The sequence below is a fragment of the Melanerpes formicivorus genome, unplaced genomic scaffold, assembly GCF_026170545.1.
Source record: "Melanerpes formicivorus ecotype bairdi unplaced genomic scaffold, bMelFor1.0.p_v2 SCAF_18, whole genome shotgun sequence".
Lineage (NCBI taxonomy): Eukaryota > Metazoa > Chordata > Aves > Piciformes > Picidae > Melanerpes > Melanerpes formicivorus.
Window position 1 is genome coordinate 14,071,296 of NW_027142370.1, and position 22,943 is coordinate 14,094,238.

Here is a 22,943-nt window from a genome sequence, read left to right on the forward strand (position 1 = left end):
GGGACACCTTCCATTAGATCAGGTTGCTCAGAGCCCCATCCAGCCTGGCACTTGGAGCCATGCTTTAGCTCTCAGGAGGTGTTAGGTATTAGGTAATAGGTTGGAGTTGATGATCTCTGAGGTCTTTTCCAGCCTGGTTGATTCTATGATTCTATAGACCAGATTGCTCAAGGCCTTGCCCAGCCTGGCCTTGAACACCTCCAAGGAGGGGGCATCCACAACCTGTTGCAGTGTCTCACCACCCTCACTGTGGAGAATTTTGTCCTAATCTCCAGTCTGACTCTACATCTCTACATCTTTTGGAGGAAGCAAGTGTTTTGAGAGGTTGTCCAGGATAAAAAGATCACCAAAATCCTGAAGTCAGGCTCCTCCTCTACCTTGCAGGAGCTCCCAGACCCTTCTCAGTCGCAGCAATCCCACCCATAGGTCATTCATCTCTGGCTTCATCTCCCCCTTTAGAAGAGGCTGAGCTAGCAAAGGCTGTGACACACACTGTCCTCACTTGGCAAGAAACAAAAACCCCACCAACCACAGGATGGATGCAAAGCCTGCTCAGGGCTGGGGCTCTGGCATGGGCAGTGGAAAATGTAGTGCTGAATGAACAGGACTAAATTTGTCAGGGTTTCAGTGGCTGCACAGCCGGCTTCCTTCCCCAGCACTCACACACTGCCCTCCTGATGCTGCAGCTGCTGCCATCTGCTTGGGCTCCAGCATGTGCCTCCAGCTCTGCTCCTCCAGCTGGATCTCTCTCCCACCCCAGTTATCTTGTCATCTGGGCACCAAACTCCAGTGCATGCAGAGAGTGGAGGGTGTCCCTTGGGTGTTTCACCTGGGTCTGTGGAGTCACTGAAGCTGGAGCCCGGCAAGTGAAGCATCTGCTCTGTGCTGAGTTTCCCTGGTGCGAGGCAAGGCAGCCCAGTACCTCCAGAGCTCTGCCTCACTGGTTCATTTGGAAAGTCCTTGGGCTTTTTCCAGGCACTTGTCCAAGCTTTCTTGGCTGGCTTCTTCCACTTCAATGGAAGTTTTGCTTCTTTTTGTTCTCAGGAGCCTGAATTTTTAATAGCTGTAGGGATGCCTGACAGAAGCCTTTATTTGGTTGTGAGCAGTAGGACTGCCCAGCTCTTCTTTTCTCTAGCAGAAAGGTCCCTACGAGAGGCTGCTGCACTGCACTGAAGTCAGTCATGATCAGTCACAAACTTGAGACCAAGGTGACCCAAATATTCCTCTGTGAGAGCACTGAAAACCCAGCAGAGCCTGCAAGGAAGGTCTTCAGTACTGGAGAGCAGTTATCTGCATTTCCAACCAGGTGTTGCACCATAACAAAGAGCACTGAGCCTGCTGATGACAGGACACTGCCCTCCTTAAACCACAGACTGTGCTGGTCTGGCTCTGCACAGGCTCAGCATCAGTCCACTTGGTCAGTCTCTCAAAGGAAGGGGACACTAGCACTTGGAAGGGTCACCAAGGTGTAACTGTCCACCCCAAGAATTCATAGTGTTCCCACCTTCCTCTCCACTCCTGTTGGGAACATAGAATCAGAGAATGCTTTGGGTTGGAAGGGACCTTTAAGGGTCACCTAGTCCAAACCCTTGCAGTCAGCAGGGGCATCTGCAACTAAAGCAGGCTGCTCCCAGCCCCAACCAACCTGACCATGAATGGTTGCAGGGATGGGGCATCTCCCACCTCTCTGGGCAACCTGGGCCAGTAAAAAAATCTTCCTTCTCCCTAGTCTGAACCTCCCTCTTTCAGTCTCAAACCATCACAATAGACCCTGCTGAAGTGTCGGTCCCCAGCTTACTGATCAGCTCCTTCAAGTCCTGAAAGGCCACCAGAAGGTCTCCCTGGAGCCTTCTCATCTCCAGGCTGAAGAACCCCAATTCTCTTAGCCTGGCCTCACAGCAGAGAGTTTCCAGCCTTTTCCTCATTGCTGTGACCCCACTGTTTTGGGTGGATAACTGGGGGAATCCTAGGGCTGAAGAAAAGTGACAGGAGTCTGACCCTTGAGGGTAATCCCTGCAGCTTCCCTGTCTGTGTGTAACTGCTGGGAAAATGCAAACAGGGACAAGTGACCTCTGAGCAACTCTCCTGTCCCTGCTAAGTCTTCATTTCACTCTCCAAGGAGGTTTTTAAGGCCAAGTGCCAGGTATTAGCAAAGGGTGAGCGGGAGGCAGTGAGCTTGACAAGTGAACTGCAGGTGCAGCACTGCACTGCTTTGCCTGCCTGATTATTTTGCAGTCCTTCAGCCAGCCTGATGCAGAAAAAGTGCCTGTTTTGACTTGGTCTTTTCAGTCAGGATGTGGTCCCCAAAGACCTGCTTCACAGGAACCTTCCCCTTAACAATCAGCTAATTAATGGCCTTGTTATCTGTCAGCTTTCTCCTGTGTGCTGCACAGCTTCTGGGGGTGGGATGCAGCCAACGAATGACAAAGTTTTCCACCCTTCTCACTCCCCCTGCCCTGTGCTGGGCTTCCTGCCATCCCCAATTAAGCTCCAGTGCCTTGCCTTGCATTATCTTAGAAAGCAGCACCAAAGGGCCACCGAGAGTCACCGTCCCCTCCCTGCCCCTCTATGGCAGTGACAGATGTGTGGCCTGCTAACAGCCTTCACCTACCTCTGCTGAAGGCTTTTTGCTGCCTGGGGATTAAATCACTGCAGTTTTCAAGCCAAGTGAGGAAAAAGACAATGCCCCAGCTCGTCAGCAGTGCTGACAGGAAGGAGCATGGACTGGGATGTGCTTTCCTGACCTCCTTCAGTGCTGGGGGACTTCTTTATTTAGATTTGTTCTTCCTAAGAGGCTGCCTCTTCCTGTGCTGGAGGAGCATGTATGTAGTAAACACATGGAGGTGGAAGCCTGTAGGTAACAGAGAGGACATCCTTGCTGGGACCCACGTTCACTGCAAAGCCCCTTGGTTGTGGGGACCAAAGGTGTAAGCTGAAGTGAAACCATTTTCATGGCCCTTCAATTAACTCCTTTTAATTTCTGCCCTTTGGCCCCATTTCCTTGCAGGATTTTATGTAAACCCTCAGAATTAGCAAAGGAAATCTGCTTAGAATGAAGAGCTGCTTGGGATGGATACAATCACAGACTGGTTTAGGTTGGCAGAGACCTTAAAGGCCATCCACTTCCAATGCCCTGCCATGGGCAGGGGCACCTTTCCCTAGAGCAGGTTGCTCAAGACCCTCTTCAGTCTGACCTTGAACATTTTCAGGGAGGGGGCTTCCACAAACTCTCAGGGCATCCTGTTCCAGTGCCTCACCACCCTCATAGTGAAGAATTTCTTCCTAATATCCTGCCTAAAATTCTTCCTCATATCCTGTCTATATCTCCCCTCTTTCAAAGCCATCACTACATGCCCTTGTGAAAAGGCTCTTTCTTGCTTTCCTGTACCCACCCTTTAAGTACTGAAAGGCCACCTGAAGGTCTCCCTGGAGTCTTCTGTTTTCCAGGCTGATCAGCCCCAAGATTCTCAGCCTGTCCTCACAGCAGAGGGGTTCAGGCTCTGGGATCATTTTTGTGGTCTTCTTTGCAACCCACCTGGGCAGGTCTGGGCCCCACAGCTGAAATGCAGTCAACTTCTTTTGCTTCTGCTGATGGTTCTTGCAGACAGCACATTCCAATGGCCAATCTCTCTTTCTGGGAAGAACTGAACCTCCCCTGGCACAGCTTGAGACCGTGTCCTCTTGTTCTGGTGCTGGTTGCTTGGGAGAAGAGACCAACCCCCACCTGGCTACAACCTCCCTTCAGGTAGTTGTAGAGAGCAAGAAGGTCTCCCCTGAGCCTCCTCTTCTCCAGGCTAAGCAACCCCATCTCCCTCAGCCTCTCCTCACAGGGCTGTGCTCAAGGCCTCTCCCCAGCCTCACTGCCCTTCTCTGGACACATTCAAGAGTCTCAATGTCCTTCTTAAACTGAGGAGCCCAGAACTGGACACAGGACTCAAGGTGTGGCTTAACCAGTGCTGAGCACAGGGCACAATGACCTCCCTGTTCCTGCTGGCCACACTGTTCCTGATACAGGCCAGGATGCCATTGGCCTTCTTGGCCACCTGGGCACACTGCTGGCTCATGTTCAGCCTACTGTCAATCAATACCCCCAGGTCCCTCTCTGCCTGGCTGCTCTGCAGCCACTCTGACCCCAGCCTGTAGCACTGCATGGGGTTATTGTACCTTTCACCAGGCTCATGGAACTAAAGCCCCTCTCTCAGGAGCCCTTTGTCCATCACATTGGGATGAAGTGACTGAAGGGGAATGTTTTTCAGATCTCACCTCTGCCTGTTCCCAGTGACCTCAGAGGTGGTCTCATGGGCATGAGGATGCTTGCTGTGAGTGTGAGCAGTTTCCTGCCCAGGGAAGGAAAGCTTTGATTGTTTCAACTGCAGACAGTACAATCCTACTCCTACTTGATTAGAAACCTGCCTGCAAAGGGATGTGCAGGGAGCCTTTCCTGTAGTTTCTTCCATAGGATGTGGTCACTGCATGCCTGCAGTAAAGGACATCTTTTGAGTGTCTGTTGGATTCTTTTATCATGACAATATAGCTTTTAATGAAGGACTTCCTCCTCCATCTAAACATGAGGAGGAACTTCTTTAATTTGAGCACTGGAGCAGGCTGTCCAGAGAGGTGGTGGGGTCTGCATCTCTGGAGACATTCAAAACCTGCTTGGATGCATTCCTGTGTGGAGCTGCCTTGGCCAAGGGGCTTGGACTGGATCTCCAGATGTCCCTTCTGATCCCTACCACTCTGTGTTTCTGTGCCTTTGCTGTTGCTTCTCCTCTTCCTTCTTGCCTACAACAATTTTGTCTTCTGCTCCTCCTCAGATGGTTCAGCAGCCTCAAGAAGGGGAGAGCAAGGAAATAACAGGGCTTGTGAGAACAACTGATAAATCCTGGTGGTGGTTATCCTTACCTGCTGCCTGACCTGTGGGATGACAGCTCTAGGAAAGGCCCCACTCAGTGTTTGCACCACAGGGAATGTGCATCTCTGCTCTTTCCTCTGTTGGGCAATGAAGGATACAATGGTTAATAAAAACACCCCCATGGCTCACTTACCCTTTTTGGCCAAATGGTAGCTGGGTTTTAGCACAGCTTTGCTTGTCTTGTGAATGTGTTATCTGCTTACACTCTGCAAGCAGCTTATGAAAGCTGAGCTGAGTTGTGCTGACACAAGGTCTGCAGCTCAGGCTGGTTGGAAGTGGTCCGGGCCTCAGAAATCAGCAGCCCTGAGAGCTGTGGGATGCTGGAGGGCACTGGGGAACAGACAAGGCACTCTTTGCTTTCCTTTGTTTCACTGCATGTAGGGCATTGGTCTCCACCTTTCCTGTCTGCAAGTGTCCTTGGGAAGGCTCTGCCCCACTCAGTGTCTGCAGTTCCCCTCTGTCCTCACCAATTCTACTCATTTCTCTTGTGATGAGCTCCTTGGGTTTGTAATTTATTTTCCCCTTTTCTCATTGTTTCAGATATTTTCTGTTTCAGTTTCCTCCTCATGCCTTATGTGTCCTAATCTACTCACTGTCCTCCAGTCACTCACAGACCTGCTCTCTCTCACTCTTGCTGCTGCTGCCTTTTTTCCTCACCCTTCCTCTTCATCCCCTGTCTTTTGCCCCCTCAAATTCACTTTATTGTTAAAACCCAAGTGAAAACCAAGCTTCTAGGACAATAAAACAGGGAAGAACCCACACCCTGGTGAATTAGCTGTATCAGCAGAGCCTGTGTTGGCAGAGATCTTTGAGATCACCTAGTTCCAATCTCCTTGCCCATAGGCCTGGACACCTTCCACTAGATCAAGTCACTCAAAGTCCCATCTAACCTGGCCTTGAACACTTCCAGGGATGGAGCATCCACAACTTCTCTGGACAACCTGTTCCAGTGTCTCATCACCTTCACAGTGAACAATTTCTTTTCAATATCTGAATCTCTTTCAGTGTAGAACCATTAATCCTTGTCATGTCACCCCATTCCCTGATGAAGAGTCCCTGTAGCCCCCTTTAAGTACTGAAAGGCCACAAGTAGGTCTCCCTGAAGCCTGAGAATCATAGAATCAATAAGGTTGGAAAAGACCTCAGAGGTCCAACATATTACCCAACACCTCATGACAACTAAACCATGGCTTCAAGTGCCACATCCAATCCCCTCTTGAACACCTCCAGGGATGGTGACTCCACCACCTCCCTGGGCAGCACATTCCGATGGCCTCTTTCTGTGAAGAACTTTCTCCTCACCACCAGCCTAAACTTCCCCTGGCACAGCTTGAGACTGTGTCCTCTTGTTCTGGTGCTGGTTGCCTGGGAGAAGAGACCAACCCCCATTTCTTCCCATTTCTAGGCTGAGCAACCCCAGCGTCATAGCCTGTCCTCATAGGGGAGATCCTCAGTCCTTCTGATGATTGTCATGGCCCTCCTCTGGACCTGCTCAAACAGCTCCATGTGTTTCTTAAGCTGGGAGTCCCAGAGCTGAACACAGTACTCCAGGTGGAGTCCCATGAGAGTGAAGCAGAGGGGGAGAATCACCTGCTTCCTACCAGGCATTTACTTTTGAGTGGAGCTTCTCAGTATGACCAAATAATCTGTCTCCAAAAAATGATCTTCAGTTGGAATGAAACCACCTCCAGCAGGAAGCAGGGACATAGCTCTTCTGCTTGAAAGAGTGCTGTGCACCCCTGTGGTGTGACAGAAACGAGAGGGCGACACCTTCTCCACAAACAAGTCACTAATGGGATGAGTTGCACTTCTGGGAGGCACCTTTGAAAGCTTTCCTGTGTTAAAAGATTCCTCAGAGTTTTCCCATGGAAGTGAAGAGCCATGTTTCAACTGCAGGCTCTTCTGGTAATATTAGAGACAGAAGTTCAGATCACTCCAGCCAGCCTCAAGCAGGAGGTCAAGGTGGATGGTTGCTTTAGAATTCTCTTCTATTCCAGTTGGAATGGAATGGAATGGAATGGAATGGAATAGAATAGAATGGAATGGAATGGAATGGAGTGGAATGGAATGGAATAGAATAGAATAGAATAGAGTAGAGTGGAGTGGAGTGGAGTGGAGTGGAATGGAATGGAATGGAATGGAATGGAATGGAATGGAATGGAATGGAATGGAATGGAATGGAATTAACCAGGTTGGAAAAGACCTTCATGATCATCAAGTCCAACCTATCACCCAACACCATCTAATTAACTAAACCATGGCACCAAGCACTCCATCCAGTCTCTTCCTAAACACCTCCACTGATGGTGACTCTACCACCTCCCTAGGCAACTCCCTGAAGGGAGGTTGTAGCCAGGAGGGGGTTGGTCTCTTCTCTCAGGCAACCAGCACCAGAACAAGAGGACACAATCTCAAGCTGTGCAGGGGGAAGTTTAGGCTTGATCTTAGAAAGAAGTTCATCACAGAGAGAGAGAGATTACCCAGTGGAATGGGCTGCCCTGGGAGGTGGTGGAGTCAAGGTCTCTGAGGGACGAGGGACGAGGCACTTAGTGCCATGGTCTGGTTGATCAGTTCGGGTTGGCTGATCAGTTGGACTTGATAATCATGGAGGTCTCTTCCAACCTGGTTGATTCTGTGACTCTGCTGTGAATCACGTTGTCCAATGTTCTGCCCTGTCTCTGGCAGGTCTATAACCTGACTCAGGAGTTCTTCCAACGAGGTAAACCAGTCAATGCTGAGAGCCAGAACAGTGTGGGTGTCTTCACACGGGACGTAGTGCGCAAGCGCGTCAAGGCCGACCCGGATGACACAGAGGCCATCAAGAGGCTGAAACTAGCCATGATCCAGCAGTACCTGAAGGTGAGTGTGCAGGGCATTGTCTTTTGGGTTTAGCTAAGAGCACACCTTTGACACTATCAGTTCAGGCTGGGGGGTGAGGTGTTTGTGATGGTTTGGCCCACCAGCGTTAACAAAACTCGGCTCGCTCAGTCAGGGAAGCAAAGGGAAGCTGTATTTACAAGCAATAGCTACACTCTGCAATGGAATGCAATGAGTGTGTCCAAATACACAGGATTTACAATGTTATGCAGGTCCCCCTGCTTCCCCCCTAACCTTCCCTCCCCCTTCTCATAGAATCAGTAAGGCTGGAAGAGACCTCACGGATCATCAATTCCAACCTGTCACCCAACACCTCATGAGGACTAAACCATGGCACCAAGTGCCACATCTAATGCCCTCTTGAACACCTCCAGGGATGGTGACTCCACCACCTCCCTGGGCAGCACATTCCAATGGCTAACAACTCTCTCTGGGAAGAACTTTCTCCTCATCCCCAGCCTAAACTTCCCCTGGTGCATCTTGAGACTGTGTCCTCTTGTTCTGGTGCTGGTTCCACAAACTCTCAGGGCATCCTGTTCCAGTGCCTCACCACCCTTACAGTGAAGAATTTCTTCCTAATATCCTGTCTAAATCTCCCCTCTTTCAAAGCCATCACTACATGCCCTTGTGAAAAGGCTCTTTCTTGCTTTCCTGTACCCACCCTTTAAGTACTGAAAGGCCACCTGAAGGTCTCCCTGGAGCCTTCTGTTTTCCAGGCTGATCAACCCCAAGATTCTCAGCCTGTCCTCACAGCAGAGGGGTTCAGGCTCTGGGATCATTTTTGTGGTCTTCTTTGCAACCCACCTGGGCAGGTCTGGGCCCCACAGCTGAAATGCAGTCAACTTCTTTTGCTTCTGCTGATGGTTCTTGCAGACAGCACATTCCAGTAGCCAGTCTCTCTTTCTGGGAAGAACTTCTTCCTAACATCCAGCCTAAACCTCCCCTGGAGCAGCTTGAGACTGTGTCCTCTTGTTCTGGTGCTGGTTGCTTGGGAGAAGAGACCAACCTCCACCTGGCTACAACCTCCCTTCAGGGAGCTGTAGAGACAAATGAGGTCTCCTCTGAACCTCCTCTTCTCCAGGCTAAGCAACCCCATCTCCCTCAGCCTCTCCTCACAGGGCTGTGCTCAAGGCCTCTCCCCAGCCTTGTTGCCCTTCTCTGGACATGTTCAAGTGTCTCAATGTCCTTCTTAAATTGAGGGGCCCAGAACTGGACACAGTACTCAAGGTGTGGCCTAACCAATTTATTAGAAGAAAAGAGAAAAGAGATTTGAGAGAGCTCAGTTGGTCTTATCTGCAAGGTCAGCTGGTAGCAATAAATCCTCCCAGCTGAAACAGAAGCAGAAAGCAACATGCCAGTGAAGGAGGAAAAGAATGAATGTGGGAAATGAGACTGCTGAGGGTCCCCTTTCACACATCTGGCCAATGAAGTTAGTTTGGAATAATCGTTTGTTTTCCTTTTTACCCCCAGCTGTGGATTTGTTTGTATTTCTTCACCCTTCTGCTTGAAAATCTGCAGCTAACTTTTAAAGGCATAGCCTGAAACTGTCACAGTGTGAGAAAGCAGCCCTGAGGAAAAGGGCTTGGGGGTGCTGCTGGGTGAGAAGCTGGACAGGAGCCGGCAGTGTGAGCTTGCAGCACAGGAGACCAATGGCAGCCCGTGCTGCATCTAAAGCAGTGTTGCCAGCAGATCCAGAGAGGTGATTCTGACACTTTGCTCTGGTGAGACCTCACCTGAAGTGCTGTGTCCAGGTCTGGAGCCCTCAGTACAAGAAGGACATGGAGCTGATGGAGAGGGTCCAGAGGAGGGCCGTGAAAATGGGCAGGAGGTTGGAGCACCTCTGCTATGAGAGCAGGCTGAGGGAGCTGGGGGTGTTCAGCCTGAAGAAGAGGAGGCTCTGGGGAGACCTAATAGCAGCTTTCCAGTACCTGAGGGGGCTACAAGAAGGATGGGGAGAGACTGCTTGCAAAGGCCTGCAGTGACAGGACAAGGGACAACGGCTTCAAACTAGAGAAGGGCAGAATGAGATTGGATATCAGAAAGAAGTTCTTCACTGTGGTGAAGCACTGAAACAGGTTGCCCAGGGAGCTGGTTGAGGCTCCTTTCCTGGAGAAACTAAAGGTAAGACTCAACAAGGCCCTGGACAGCCTGATCTAGTTGGGGATGTCCCTGCTGACCACAGGGAGGTCAGACTGGATGACCTTTGGAGGTCCCTTCCAGCCTGGACCATGCTATGATTCTGTGACACCTGGCTAAGCCTGGTTCATCCTTGGGATGCTGAGGGTGGTGAGACACTGGAACAGGTTGCCCAGAGACATTGTGGATGCCTTCTACATGGAATTGTTTAAGACTAGGCTGGATGAGGCTTTGAGCAACCTGCTGTAGAGGGAGGTGTCCCTAGGCACTGAGGATGTGGGTCTGCTGGTGGCAAGGGGATGGAACTGGATGGTCTTTAAGCTCCCTTTTAACTCAAGCCATTCTATGAAGTCTTTGAATTGCTTCCTGTGGTCTCTTGCAGCCAGGGCAGTTGGTGCTTATACTTATCTTCCTGGGGTGCATCCCAACACAGGGGGCTGGAAGAAATAACACCTTTGCTCTTTTTCCTTCTTCTTTTCTTGCCTAAAACTTCCACCTTTCTAATTAAAAAGGGCTTTCCTGAGCCCTGTTGAATTTTCTGCTGTGATTCAATGTTTTCTTAACCCCCTGAAGCTACTCTATCATCACAGTCTTTATAGTAAAGTCTTCTCTTGTGCCTCACACCTGGGACCCTGTGATCCTTCCTGAGTGTCTTTCACTCCCTTCTGCTTCTGTCCATATCTCAGAGAGCAGAAGAAATGTCACTTTGATACTGGTAATTTGCTGAAGAAATCCCCAGATAGCCTTTGAAGGGAAAGCAATACAATCAAAAGTGGATTGTACAAACCCATGTCCTAATCATCCTTCCTCACAGCTTCCCTAGTTCTTTTGATCTCCTTGATGTCTTGGCCTAAATGAGATCTCTGTGGGATGAGGATTTAATGCTGCATCAAGCACTCCACAAGTGTAACAGTCATTTCTCTTTTAATTATAATGACTTAAAGGCTTATGAAATGAGGCAGGGGAGGCAGGCAGCATTCTGGGGATCTCAATCAGTGTCTGCAGGTGGGGAGCTGAAACAGGGAGAAATAAAGAGCTAAAGAGTCTCACAGGAGATCTGTGATAAAAGTGAGATTTGGACCTAGGCAGCCTGAGTGCTCTTCATAGAATGGCTTGAGCTGGAAGGGACCTTAAAGATCATCTAGTTCTACCCCCCAGTGCCATGGGCAGGGACACCTCCCACTAGAGCAGGTTGCTCAAAGCCTCATCCAGCCTGCTCTTAAATACTTCCAGGGATGAGGCATCCACAAGGTCTCTGGGCAGCCCATTCCAATGTCTCTCCATCCCCACAGGAAAGAATTTCTTCCTAATATCCAACCTGAATCTACCCTGCTGTAGTTTAAAGCCATTGCCCCTTGTCCTATCACTACAAGCCCTTGTAAAAGGTCCCTCCCAATCTTTCCTGTGGCCCCCTTCAGGTACTGGAAGGCTGTTCTAAGTTCTCCCCAGAGCCTTCTCTTCTCCAGGCTGAAAAGCCCCAACTCTTGCAGCCTGTTCTCATAGAAGAGGTGCTCCAGATCCCTGGTCATCTTTGCAGCCTCCTCTGGACCCTCTCCAACTGATTTGTGTCCTCTTTGTGTTCTCTTGTGCTATCTCAGTGTCCTAACCCAAGTGTATCACAGGCTGCTTGCACAGCTCCCCCATGAAGCTGAGTTAATGACTGTGCTATCCACCTGGCATCCCCTGTGCAGACAGCCTTTGCCATGTGCTAGAGCTCTGGCTTTCCTGGTGCTTGCTTCTGTGGTTGCTACAGGTTAGCACAGCCAGAAACTTTTCTGCAGGTCTTGCAAATCCCTTCTCATGTGTAAATACCTGAGAACAACAAAGCTCCTGATACTTAAGACTGTCAGATCAGAGTGGCTGCTGAGTGAGCAGTGATTAGCTGGTGTTTCAGGCAATCCCTAGACAGGTGGTTGCCTGTTTGTCTACCTGGCATTTTTCCTCCAAGGGTGAAAGAATCAAACAGCCACCACTCTGCCATCTTCATAATGTGGAGTGGCCTGCTGGAACACCCAGGCAGGCTGAAGGGCCTGTTGAGTGAGTGTCCAGGCTTGCCAGGCTTCCAAACACAGTCCTTAAAGTCTGGAAAGGCCTAGAAAACTGACCTAAGGCTGGGACAAGAAATTAGGATAGGATAGGATAGGACAGGATAGGATAGGATAGACCAGACCAGGTTGGAAGAGACCTTCAAGATCATCATGTCCAACCCATCAACCAATCCAACCCACCTAAACAATTAACTCATGGCACCAAGCACCCCATCAAGTCTCCTGAACACATCCAGTGATGGTGACTCCACCACCTCCCTGGGCAGCCCATTCCAATGGACAACCACTCTCTCTGTATAGAACTTCTTCCTAACATCCAACCTAAACCTCCCCTGGCGCAGCTTGAGACTGTGTCCTCTTGTTCTGGTGCTGGCTGCCTGGGAGAAGAGACCAACCTCTTCCTGTCTACAACCTCCCTTCAGGTAGTTGTAGAGAGCAAGAAGGTCACCCCTGAGTCTCCTCTTCTGCAGGCTAAGCAACCCCAGCTCCCTCAGCCTCTCCTCACAGGGCTGTGTTCCAAACCCCTCACCAACTTCATTGCCCTTCTCTGGACACCTTCCAGTAAGTCAACCTCCTTCCTAAACTGAGGGGCCCAGAACTGGACACAGGACTCAAGGTGTGGCTTAACCAGTGCAGTGTACAGGGGCATAGAATAGAATAGAATAGAATAGAATAGAATAGAATAGAATAGAATAGAATAGAATAGAATAGAATAGAATAGAATTAACCAGGTTGGAAAAGAGCTTTGAGATCATAGAGTCCAACCTGTCACCCAACACCATCTAATCAACTAAACCATGGCACCAAGTGCCTCATCCAGTCTCCTCTTAAATGCCTCCAGGGATGGTGACTCCACCACCTCCCTGGGCAGCACATTCCAATGCCCAATCTCTCTTTCTGGGAAGAATTTCTTCCTAACATCCAGCCTGAACCTCCCCTGGCACAACTTGAGACTGTGTCCTCTTGTTCTGGTGCTGGGTGCCTGAGAGAAGAGACCAACCCCCACCTGGCTACAACCTCCCTTCAGGGAGTTGTAGAGAGCAAGAAGGCCACCCCTGAGCCTCCTCTTCTCCAGGCTAAGCAACCCCAGCTCCCTCAGCCTCTCCTCACAGGGCTGTGCTCCAGACCCCTCCCCAGCTTTGTTGCCCTTCTCTGGACACCTTCCAGCAACTCAACATCTTTCCTAAACTGAGGGGCCCAGAACTGGACACAGGACTCAAGGTGTGGCCTAACCAGTGTATTGTCATCTTCTCTTTGCCTTCAGTGTTTAATTAGTGTGTAAACCATTGTGACTCTGGTGATCTGAAGAGTTTATGGTCACTGTGTCCCATGTGTCAGTATTGCCATTGGGAATTCGCCCCAGGACATGGCAAACATCCTGCCTTTCTTCCAGGGATTGGGGAGGGACTTTTTACTAGGGCTTGTAGTGATAGGATGAGGGGCAATGGCTTGGAGCTGGAAGAAGGGAGAATTAAACTGGAGATGGGGAAGAAATTCTTTCCAGTGAGGGTGGTGAGACACTGGAACAGGTTGCCCAGGGAGGCTGTGGATGTCCTCTCCCTGGAGGTGCTCAAGGCTAGGTTGGATGAGGCCTTGAACAACCTGGGCTAGTGGGAGGTGTCCCTGCCCATGGCATGGGGATTGGAACTGGATGATTTTTGAAGTCCCTTCCAACCAAAGCCTTGTGTGACTCTATGAAGCTTTGGCTGTGGAGGTCTCAAATCTAGAGCTTCTGTGACCACACAAGTGTCTCACATATTGGCATTTCCCTTTTCTGCCTTCCCCAGTGCCTGCTGCTCCGAGTCCCCTCACCCTCAGCAGATCATTAGCTTGCTGCCTGTTTGACAGCATGCTGAAAGCTGCAGGCAGCAGGGATAGCTGCCAAAAGCCTTTCATGGCTCCTCATGGGCATGTTTATTACCATGGGAAAAAGCATCTGATTAACATAGCTCCAGCTTCTGTCCCTGCAGCACCAAGCAGCCAGTCCCTGGCCAGGACAGTGGGTTTTAAATGACAGCAAGCAGGCAGAGCTGTAACCAAGAGCCAGGCAGAAGCAAAGACACCATCTCTGAACCCTGGCTGGTGCAACCAAAGCTGCTGCACCTTCTTACCATGGCAGAACATTTCTGTGACTGGAAGGAAGGCTAAGGATTGATTTTTTTTCAGGCCTTATGGCCAAGCACTTGTTGCTTAGCACAAATGATGTGGTTTAAGAGTGGGATTCAGGACTCCCAGCTTGTGCAGCTCCTCTGCCCTTGGAGGCTCCAGGACAAAATGTCTCACAGTGAGAACAGTCAGACGTTGGAATCATCTCCCAAGGGAGGTGGTGGATTTTTTAGCAGAGGTTAATCTTTCCACTGAACATCCATCTTCATTTCCATCTTGCAGGCTTCTGTTTGGTGTGTTCAGGTTCTGTGTCTCTAGTTGGTTGGGGTTTTGTTCCTATTTGGTTCTTCTGTCACATACTGATGCTCTTGTCTGCACTGAGCTGAAGAGGAACCAGTACAGAGAGGGTGGCTAACAGGAGGATGGAGACTCCCTTCTTAGAGGGAGTCCCATGGAGAAGACAAGGGGTGATAGGGACAAGTTACTGCTGGGGAGAGTCCCATTGGACTCCAGGAGAAAACTGTTTGCCCATGAGAACAGTCAGAGCTCAGAATCACCTCCCACTGCTTCCACTGCTTCCTCTACATTTGGCACTTTTAAGCCTCAGCTTGACAGGCTGCTGGGCCAGCTCATTTCAACTAGACCATCACCTAGAAAGGTTGGGCCAGGAACGTGTCCAGAGAAGGGCAACAAAGTTGGTGAGGGGTTTGGAACACAGCCCTGTGAGGAGAGGCTGAGGGAGCTGGGGTTGCTTAGCCTGGAGAAGAGGAGGCTCAGGGGAGACCTTATTGCTCTCTACAACTACCTGAAGGGAGGTTGTAGCCAGGTGGAGGTTGGTCTCTTCTCCCAGGCAAGCAGCACCAGAACAAGAGGACACAGTCTCAGGCTGTGCCAGGGGAGGTTTAGGCTGGAGGTTAGGAAGAAGATCTACACAGAGAGAGTGATTGCCCATTGGAATGTGCTGCCCAGGGAGGTGGTGGACTCACCATAAGGTGTTTAGGAGGAGACTTGATGGGGTGCTTGGTGCCATGGGTTAGTTGCTTAGGTGGTGTTGGGTGATAGATTGGACTTGATGATCTCAAAGGTCTCTTCCAACCTGTTCTATTCTATTTGGCCATTGGAATGATTTAGTTGCTTAGATGGTGTTGGGGTGATAGGTTGGATGCAATTATCTTGAAGGTCTCTTCCAACCTGGTCTAGTCTATTCTATTATTCTCCTCTCCTCTCCTCTCCTCTCCTCTCCTCTCCTCTCCTCTCCTCTCCTCTCCTCTCCTCTCCTCTCCTCTCCTCTCCTCTCCTCTCCTCTCCTCTCCTCTCCTCTCCTCTCCTCTCCTCTCCTCTCCTCTCCTCTCCTCTCCTCTCCTCTCCTCTCCTCTCCTCTCCTCTCCTCTCCTCTCCTCTCCTCTCCTCTCTCTCCTCTCCTCTCCTCTCCTCTCCTCTCCTCTCCTCTCCTCTCCTCTCCTCTCCTCTCCTCTCCTCTCCTCTCCTCTCCTCTCCTCTCCTCTCCTCTCCTCTCCTCTCCTCTCCTCTCCTCTCCTCTCCTCTCCTCTCCTCTCCTCTCCTCTCCTCTCCTCTCCTCTCCTCTCCTCTCCTCTCCTCTCCTCTCCTCTCCTCTCCTCTCCTCCTCTCCTCTCCTCTCCTCTCCTCTCCTCCTCCTCTCCTCTCCTCTCCTCTCCTCTCCTCTCTTCTCTTCCCCTCCCCTCCCCTCCCCTCCCCTCCCCTCCCCTCCCCTCCCCTCCCCTCCCCTCCCCTCCCCTCCCCTCCCCTCCCCTCCCCTCCCCTCCCCTCCCCTTCCCTTCCCTTCCCTTCCCTTCCCTTCCCTTCCCTTCCCTTCCCTTCCCTTCCCTTCCCTTCCCTTCCCTTCCCTTCCCTTCCCTTCCCTTCCCTTCCCTTCCCTTCCCTTCCCTTCCCTTCCCTTCCCTTCCCTTCCCTCCTATCCTATCCTTGGGGTCCCTTGCAAGCTGGCACTGAGTCTGCAGCAGGGTGACACAAGTCGCTCCATGGCAACGTTGCCTTTGGGTTGCTTTTCCTCAGGTCGAGAGTTGTGAGAGCAGCTCCCACAGCATGGATGAGGTCTCGCTCAGTGAGTTTGGGGAGTGGACCGAAATCCCTGGGGCTCATCACATCATCCCCTGCGGCTTCATAAAGGTCGTGGAGATTCTGGCTCGCTCCATTCCCGAGTCCGTCATTCAGCTCCGCAAGCCCGTCAAGTGCATCCACTGGAACCAGTCAGTCAGCAAGGAGATTGAGAGGGTGGCTGACCACAACAGCGACCTGCCCGAGGAGGACAAGGGCTCTGACGTCTTCGTAGAGTGCGAGGACTGCGAGTTCATCCCAGCCGACCACGTCATCGTGACCGTGTCCCTGGGAGTGCTGAAGAAGCGCCACGAGAGCCTCTTTCACCCCCGCCTGCCCGAGGAGAAGGCGCTGGCCATCGAGAAGCTGGGCATCAACACCACCGACAAGATCTTCCTGGAGTTCGAGGAGCCTTTCTGGAGCTCCGAGTGCAACAGCATCCAGTTTGTCTGGGAGGACGAGGCAGAAAGCGAGAGCTTGACTTACCCTGAGGAGCTGTGGTACAAGAAGATCTGCAGCTTCGATGTGCTCTACCCGCCGGAGAGGTACGGCTACGTCCTGAGCGGCTGGATCTGCGGAGAGGAGGCCTTGATCATGGAGAAGTGCGACGATGAGACCGTGGCGGAGACCTGCACCGAGATGCTGCGGAAGTTCACAGGTCAGCCGGGCTGCGGTTCCTTTGGAGGGCGGGGAGGAGCGGGAGAGCGGGGCTGGGGTGCGGGATAGGCGCCGGGAAGCCAGCGCGCGGCAGGAATCCTTAGTTCCGTGGCGCCTGGCGTCCCTTTGCCTCTGCTTCCACCTCCCGCCCGGGTGTGCCTGGCAGCTATTTATACAGAGGGGCTGAGAACCAGCTCAGGAAGTGGTGGGCAGAAGTGCTGGAGGATTCCACATCCTCTGCTTTATTTGCTCACAAACAGCTCTTTGGCAGCTGGAGCTGTTGGCCGCTGTACTCCCGAGGACTCACCGCGGCCGTGGAAAGCAGCTGAGCTCTTCTAGAGCCAGTGGGCTTGGACCTGGTTAGATCAGCTGAGATGTGGTGGCTGAATCACACCCCTGACTTGCCATTCAGCATGAGAATCCGTTGATCTTGAGAGTTCCCATCTTCACAGAGTCATAGAATGGGTTGGGTTGGAAGGGACTTGGAAGACCATCCAGTGGGCAGGGACCCCTCCCACTACACCAGTCCCCTGTCCAACCTGATCTTGAACGCCTCCAGGGAGCAGGTTACATTTCTTTTGTCTCTTCAGAAACCACAGGGTAGACCCTGGGATCAGCAAGTCCTAGCACAGCCACCAAAGCTGAGTCCTTGGTTCAGTTCTCTGGGTGCTGCCTTTCTGTTGGACCACGAACCCCTGGCTGCCCTGCAGCCTGCAGAGGAGTAGATGAACTGCTGGATGCTGGACTCTGGGCAGCTCCTGCCTCCTGAGCTATTTGGCTTTGGGGGTGTTGGGTGTCCCTACAACGTCAGCAGACGCACACCTCCTTTCCTCCTGACGTCAGCAGGCCAACTGCTTCAACTATGCAGTGCAGCAGGAGGCTCTTCTCTTTCAGGCCAAGCTGTTCCCATGCTGATATCTCCCAGAGCAGATAAACAACCTTGGTTGTTGCAACTTTTCTTGCTTGAGGCCTCCTTTGGGGTTTTAAAAACACCTTGATTCCTTAGTGGGAATTTGGCCCTTTGGGTCTGTCTCCGTTTGGCACACTGGAACTCTCCCTCTTCCTTCTTGGGCTCCCTTGCTGCTGATATTGTTTGCATGTGTTGGATGTTCCTCTTCTCCTCCTAGGATGGAAAGCTGTTGGCAAGGGGTCACTGGTATGTGCTGCAGTTGCTGTTCCAGCTGATCCTGCACTTGGTCACTGTCCATCAGACTCTTCAGCAGTGTGAGCTTTACCTCAGCCTGCTTCTAATCTTGGCTTATCCAACCCTGGGGAATTTCAGATGGAATTTACCAGGGCCCTGCAATGAACATTTTGTGCAGAAGCTGGGGGGTGGCCTCTCAGCTGCTTGAAACTATGAGCAAAGAAAGCCTGTTCTTGGAACACCCTTTGCACAAGGTGACCTGTTCCACTTTATGCCCCCCAACACGTGTTTGTTCCTAGAAAAGGTCTTTACAGGCCTTGCAGGATGGCCTTGCTGGGGAAGCTGGGTTGATCCTGCCACCCTTGCTCCTGTTTTGCCCAGCAGGTTCACAGAGGCAGCAAATATCTCAAGAGTAATCTGGGCCAGGTGCCAGGCAGGCTGAAATAACAGCAGCATGCTCAGCTCTGTCCTCTCCACTCATCTGGCTTGCTGGAGAGTGAGTGGAGAGGGACAAAGCAGGCTCCTGTCTGTGATCTATCGGTAGTCATTTCTGAGAGTGACTGGACTGCTCTGCCCCAATTAGCTCCACCAACCCCAGCTTGGAAAGTGTTTCCCACTGCCCCTCTTCATGGAAGTCAGCTCACAGAGTTGGGGAGCTAGGATTTCCTGAGCTCAGCAGAAAGAATGACTCTTCCACGAGGTGCTTCAGTCCTTCCAGACTTCACTTGGTGCTCTGTGGCAGCTTCTGAAGAAGCTTTTCTCCACTGAGTACAGAGAATCTTAGCTTCAGCAGTGGCAGTAGCTAGTGTGAGCTTTTACTATTCACTTTGCCTTTTGTAGCTTTCATGTTCTGGGAATTAAATCCCCCACATTCCTATTTCTTACTCTTCTGTGAAAGGATTAATGCATTGCCAGGTGGGGTCCCACCTTTGCCTGTGTTCTCCCAGCCCATTGCTCATGCAGGCTTTGGTTTGGCTTCAAAGGGTGCTACTCCAATGATAAAACTGCCCTTTAAGTCTCTGTGTTTCTTCACACTGAGATCTTTCTCTCTGACAGGAGGTGATCTGTGACCTGAGTCGTGTGCAGGCTGGTGCTGTGGATGAGAGTAGCCCTAAAGAAAGTTGATGAGAAGCTCCCCAGGAGCCAGCAGTGCCTCATGCAGCCCAGCAGGCAGCTGTGTGCTGGGCTGCAGCCAGAGCAGTGTGGGCAGCAGGGCAAGAGAGGGGATTCTGCCCCTTGACCCTGCTCTGCTCAGACCCCACCTGCAATCCTGCCTCCAGTTCTGGTGTCCCCAGCATAAGAAAGACACAGAGCTGTTGGAGTGAGTGTAGAGGAGGCCACAAAGATGATCCAAGGGCTGGAGCACCTCTGCTGTGAGGACAGGCTGAGGGGGCTGAGGTTGTGCAGCCTGGAGAAGAGAAGACTCCAGGGGGACCTTAGAGCTGCCTTCCAGTACCTAAAGGGATCCTAAAGGAAGGCTGCAGAGGGTCTTTGTCTAAGGGTGTCTAGAAACAGGACAGGGGGAAATAATTTGAAGCTGAGGGAGAGCAGGGTTGGAGTGGATCTTAGGAAGAAGTTCTTCAGTATGAGGGTGGTGAGACTCTGGAATAGGCTGCCCAGGAAGGTTGTGGATGCCCCCTCCCTGGAGGTGTTCAACACCAGATTGGATGAGGCCTTGAACAGCCCAGTCTAGTTGAGAGGTGTCCCTGCCCATGGCAGGGGGTTGGAGTAGATGACCTTTGAGATCCTTTCCAGCCTGAGCCATTCTAGGATCTGGCTTTCCTGTGAGAAGCTCCCAGGGCTGTTCTAACCAAAGATCCACTGACCATTGCTGCTTTCCACAGCTGGAAGGCTGGAATCCCGTGCCTCTAGATCTGTTTAGATGGGATGCCTTGCTCTGGTTCCACTGCTGGCTAGGCTCTGTGTGTCTGAAGCCAGAAGGCAGTAACTGCAGACCTGCTCCCTTCTGAGGCTCTTGCTGATTGTCCCACTGTGGCTGGGGGTGCCCTGAGTTGTCCTCCCTGTCCCCCAGCTATTTGTCCAGAGAGGAACAGATCCCTTTTAGGCTCTGAGTCATATCTGCCAACCCCACATGTGTGCCTGAGGTACCCTCATGTCCCTCTGGTGGCTGTAGACACTAACCCATGTGTTAGTGTCTACAGATTTCCTCTGGCCTTGATGGGATCTTGTGTACCCGGCTCTCAGGAAGGCAACTACCTGTGTCTGGGGCCGTGTATGTTTGCAGGCTGTGTTTGTCTGCTGGCCTCTGCCACCTTGTGATGTGGGTGCCAGTGGCTAGAAGGTGCTCACAGTGAGCTCTGGGAAGCTGCCCAGGGGCCCTTGCTCCAGTTCAGCCTCCTGGCTGCCACAGCATGCTCCTGAAAGCAGGAGAGTTGATGTCATAGTGTCAGTCAGGGTTGGAAGGGACCACAAGGATCATCTAGTTCCAACCCCCCTGCCATGGGCAGGGACACCTCACACTAGATCAGCCTGGCCAGAGCCTCATCCAGCCTGGCCTTAAACACCTCCAGGGCTGGGGCCTCAACCACCTCCCTGGACAACCCATTCCAGGGCTTCACCACTCTCATGAAGAAGAACTTCCTCCTCACCTCCAGCCTGAATCTCCCCACCTCCAGCTTCATTCCATTCCCCCTAGTCCTATCCCTACCTGAGATCCTGAGCAGTCCCTCCCCAGCCTTCTTGTAGCCCCCTGCAGATACTGGAAGGCCACAATGAGATCACCTGGGAGCCTTCTCTTCTCCAGACTGAACAGCCCCAACTCCTTCAGTCTGTCCTCACAGGAGAGGTGCTCCAGCCCTCTGCTCATCCTCCTGGCCCTTCTCTGGACACCTTCCAGCACCTCCACATCCCTCTTGGAATAGGGGCTGCAGAACTGGAGGCAGTACTCCAGGTGTGGTCTCAGCAGAGCTGAGCAGAGGGGGAGAATCACCTCCCTTGCCCTGCTGGCCACACTTCTCCTGATGCAGCCCAGGACCTGATTGGCTTTGTGGGCTGCAAGTGCACACTGAGAGCTCCTGTTGAGCTTCTCCTCCCCCAGCACCCCCAAGTCTCTCTCCTCAGGGCTGCTTTCCAGCCAGTCCCTGCTCAGCCTGGATTTGTGCCTGGGATTGCCTGATGTGTCATGATAATCCTGCCTCACGAGCAGCCCCACAACCAACAACTCTTTGTAGCCACACCTCCCAGTGTGTGAATCAGGACAGAATTGCTTGAGGCCCATGGAATTACCTTCCACAGCTTCACAAGTGGACCTCTGTGCCATGATGACAGCTGCCCTCCTATTCTGGTGAAGGCTAAGATCCTTTTTTAGCCATTTTCTCTCTCTTGGACATTCCCACATCTGCAGTAACTGTGTACATGGATCTGTGGGCAGAGCCTGGTGTTTACCCATTTGTCTGAGAGCAGATTAAGGAGGGCCAATTAAATATGTCCCTTAAACCAGCTTGGCCCTCCAAGTGTTTGCAGTTTGCCTTGCAAACAAGAGTTCAGGATCAGAGCTTGTGTTACTTGTTCCCTTCTGACCTTCAACCCAAGCTCCTCCTCTCTGTCTGCCGCAGGACCTAAGGTCTCCTGCTTAGCTGCTCACATGACAAGCTGCAGACCTGAGGGAGTGCAGGGGCACAGTAGTTGCATGGTGGACACTTGGATCATAGGATCAGAATTGGTTTGGTTGGAAAAGCCCTCCACATCCAACCTTCAACTACACCTCCCTGGATGTTAAACTGTGGCCCAGAGTTCCACCCAGGTCTCACCAGCACTCCACCACCCCCTGGGCAGCCTGTTCCACTCCCTGACCACTCTTGCAGCAAAGACATTTTTCCTAATCTCCAACTTCAACCTCCTCTGGCACAATTTCAGGTCATTTCCTCTCCTTCTATCACCTGATACTAGGGAGAAGAGACCAACAACCACCTGCCTCCAAACTCCTTTCAGGGAGTTGTAGAGAGCCAGAAGGTCTCTCCTCACTCTCCTCCAGGCTGTACACCCCTCAGCTGCTCCTCACCTGCCCTGTTCCCCAGACCCTTCCCCAGCTTTGTGGCTTGGGTCATGCTCCTATGATCTGAGGTGCTGGAGAGCCTTGGAAGAGCTTTGGGAGAGCTGGTACACCTGCAGCACACAGTGTGGTGCTGGGTGGGAAGAGGGGCTTCAGTTGTGGGAGCTCTGCAGCTGCCTTTTGATGGCCCCAGGCTCCTCAGCCCTGCTCCATGCTCAGGTGTCTCTGTGTGAAGCTCTGTGTGCCTCGTGTTGCTCTGCAGTGTGCTCCCTTGGGCTGATTGTGCTGTGGCAAGAACAATTCCCTGGTGGGGAGGCTGCTGTTTACCTGCTTGTGTGCACAGCAGAAGCTCATCCCTGGGAAGCACCAGAGATGGACAAAGCTGTTGCTGGTACCAGTCTGAAGCATTGCTCTAGTAAACACTGCTGGCTTTCTCCACTTGCTGCTGGGGCTGGTGCCTCCAGGAGCTCTGTTGATAGTAAATGACAACCTTTGAGCAGATCTGTGGCCATACCTGCAGGCTCAGCAGCCCTCATCTCATTTCTTGCAGCTTGTGTTCCTCATCACAGTATCACAGTGTCACAGTATCACTCAGGTTGGAAGAGACCTCGAGGATCATCGAGTCCAACCTATCAACACAGACCTCATGACTAGACCATGGCACCAAGTGCCACGTGCAATCCCCTCTTGAACACCTCCAGGGATGGTGACTCCACCACCTCCCTGGGCAGCACATTCCAATGGGCAATCTCTCTGTGTGAAGAGCTTCTTCCTCACCTCCAGCCTAAACCTCCCCTGACACAGCTTGAGACTGTGTCCTCTTGTTCTGGTGCTGGTTGCCTGGGAGAAGAGACCAACCCCCACCTGGCTACAACCTCCCTTCAGCTAGTTGTAGAGGGCAATGAGGTCACCCCTGAGCCTCCTCTTCTGCAGGCTAAACAACCCCAGCTCCCTCAGCCTCTCCTCACAGGGCTG

At 51.9% G+C, this 22,943-nt stretch overlaps 1 protein-coding gene across 1 annotated transcript in view; it reads left to right on the forward strand.

Annotated features, from left to right (window-relative positions):
* SMOX (spermine oxidase) overlaps nucleotides 1-22,943 on the forward strand; it is a 92,646-nt gene that overhangs the window by 64,184 nt on the left and 5,519 nt on the right. The window contains exons 4-5 of the mRNA XM_068149687.1: nucleotides 7,598-7,771; nucleotides 16,114-16,813. Of these exons, the coding sequence (XP_068005788.1) occupies nucleotides 7,598-7,771; nucleotides 16,114-16,813 (874 nt within the window). The remainder of the gene's footprint in view (nucleotides 1-7,597; nucleotides 7,772-16,113; nucleotides 16,814-22,943) is intronic.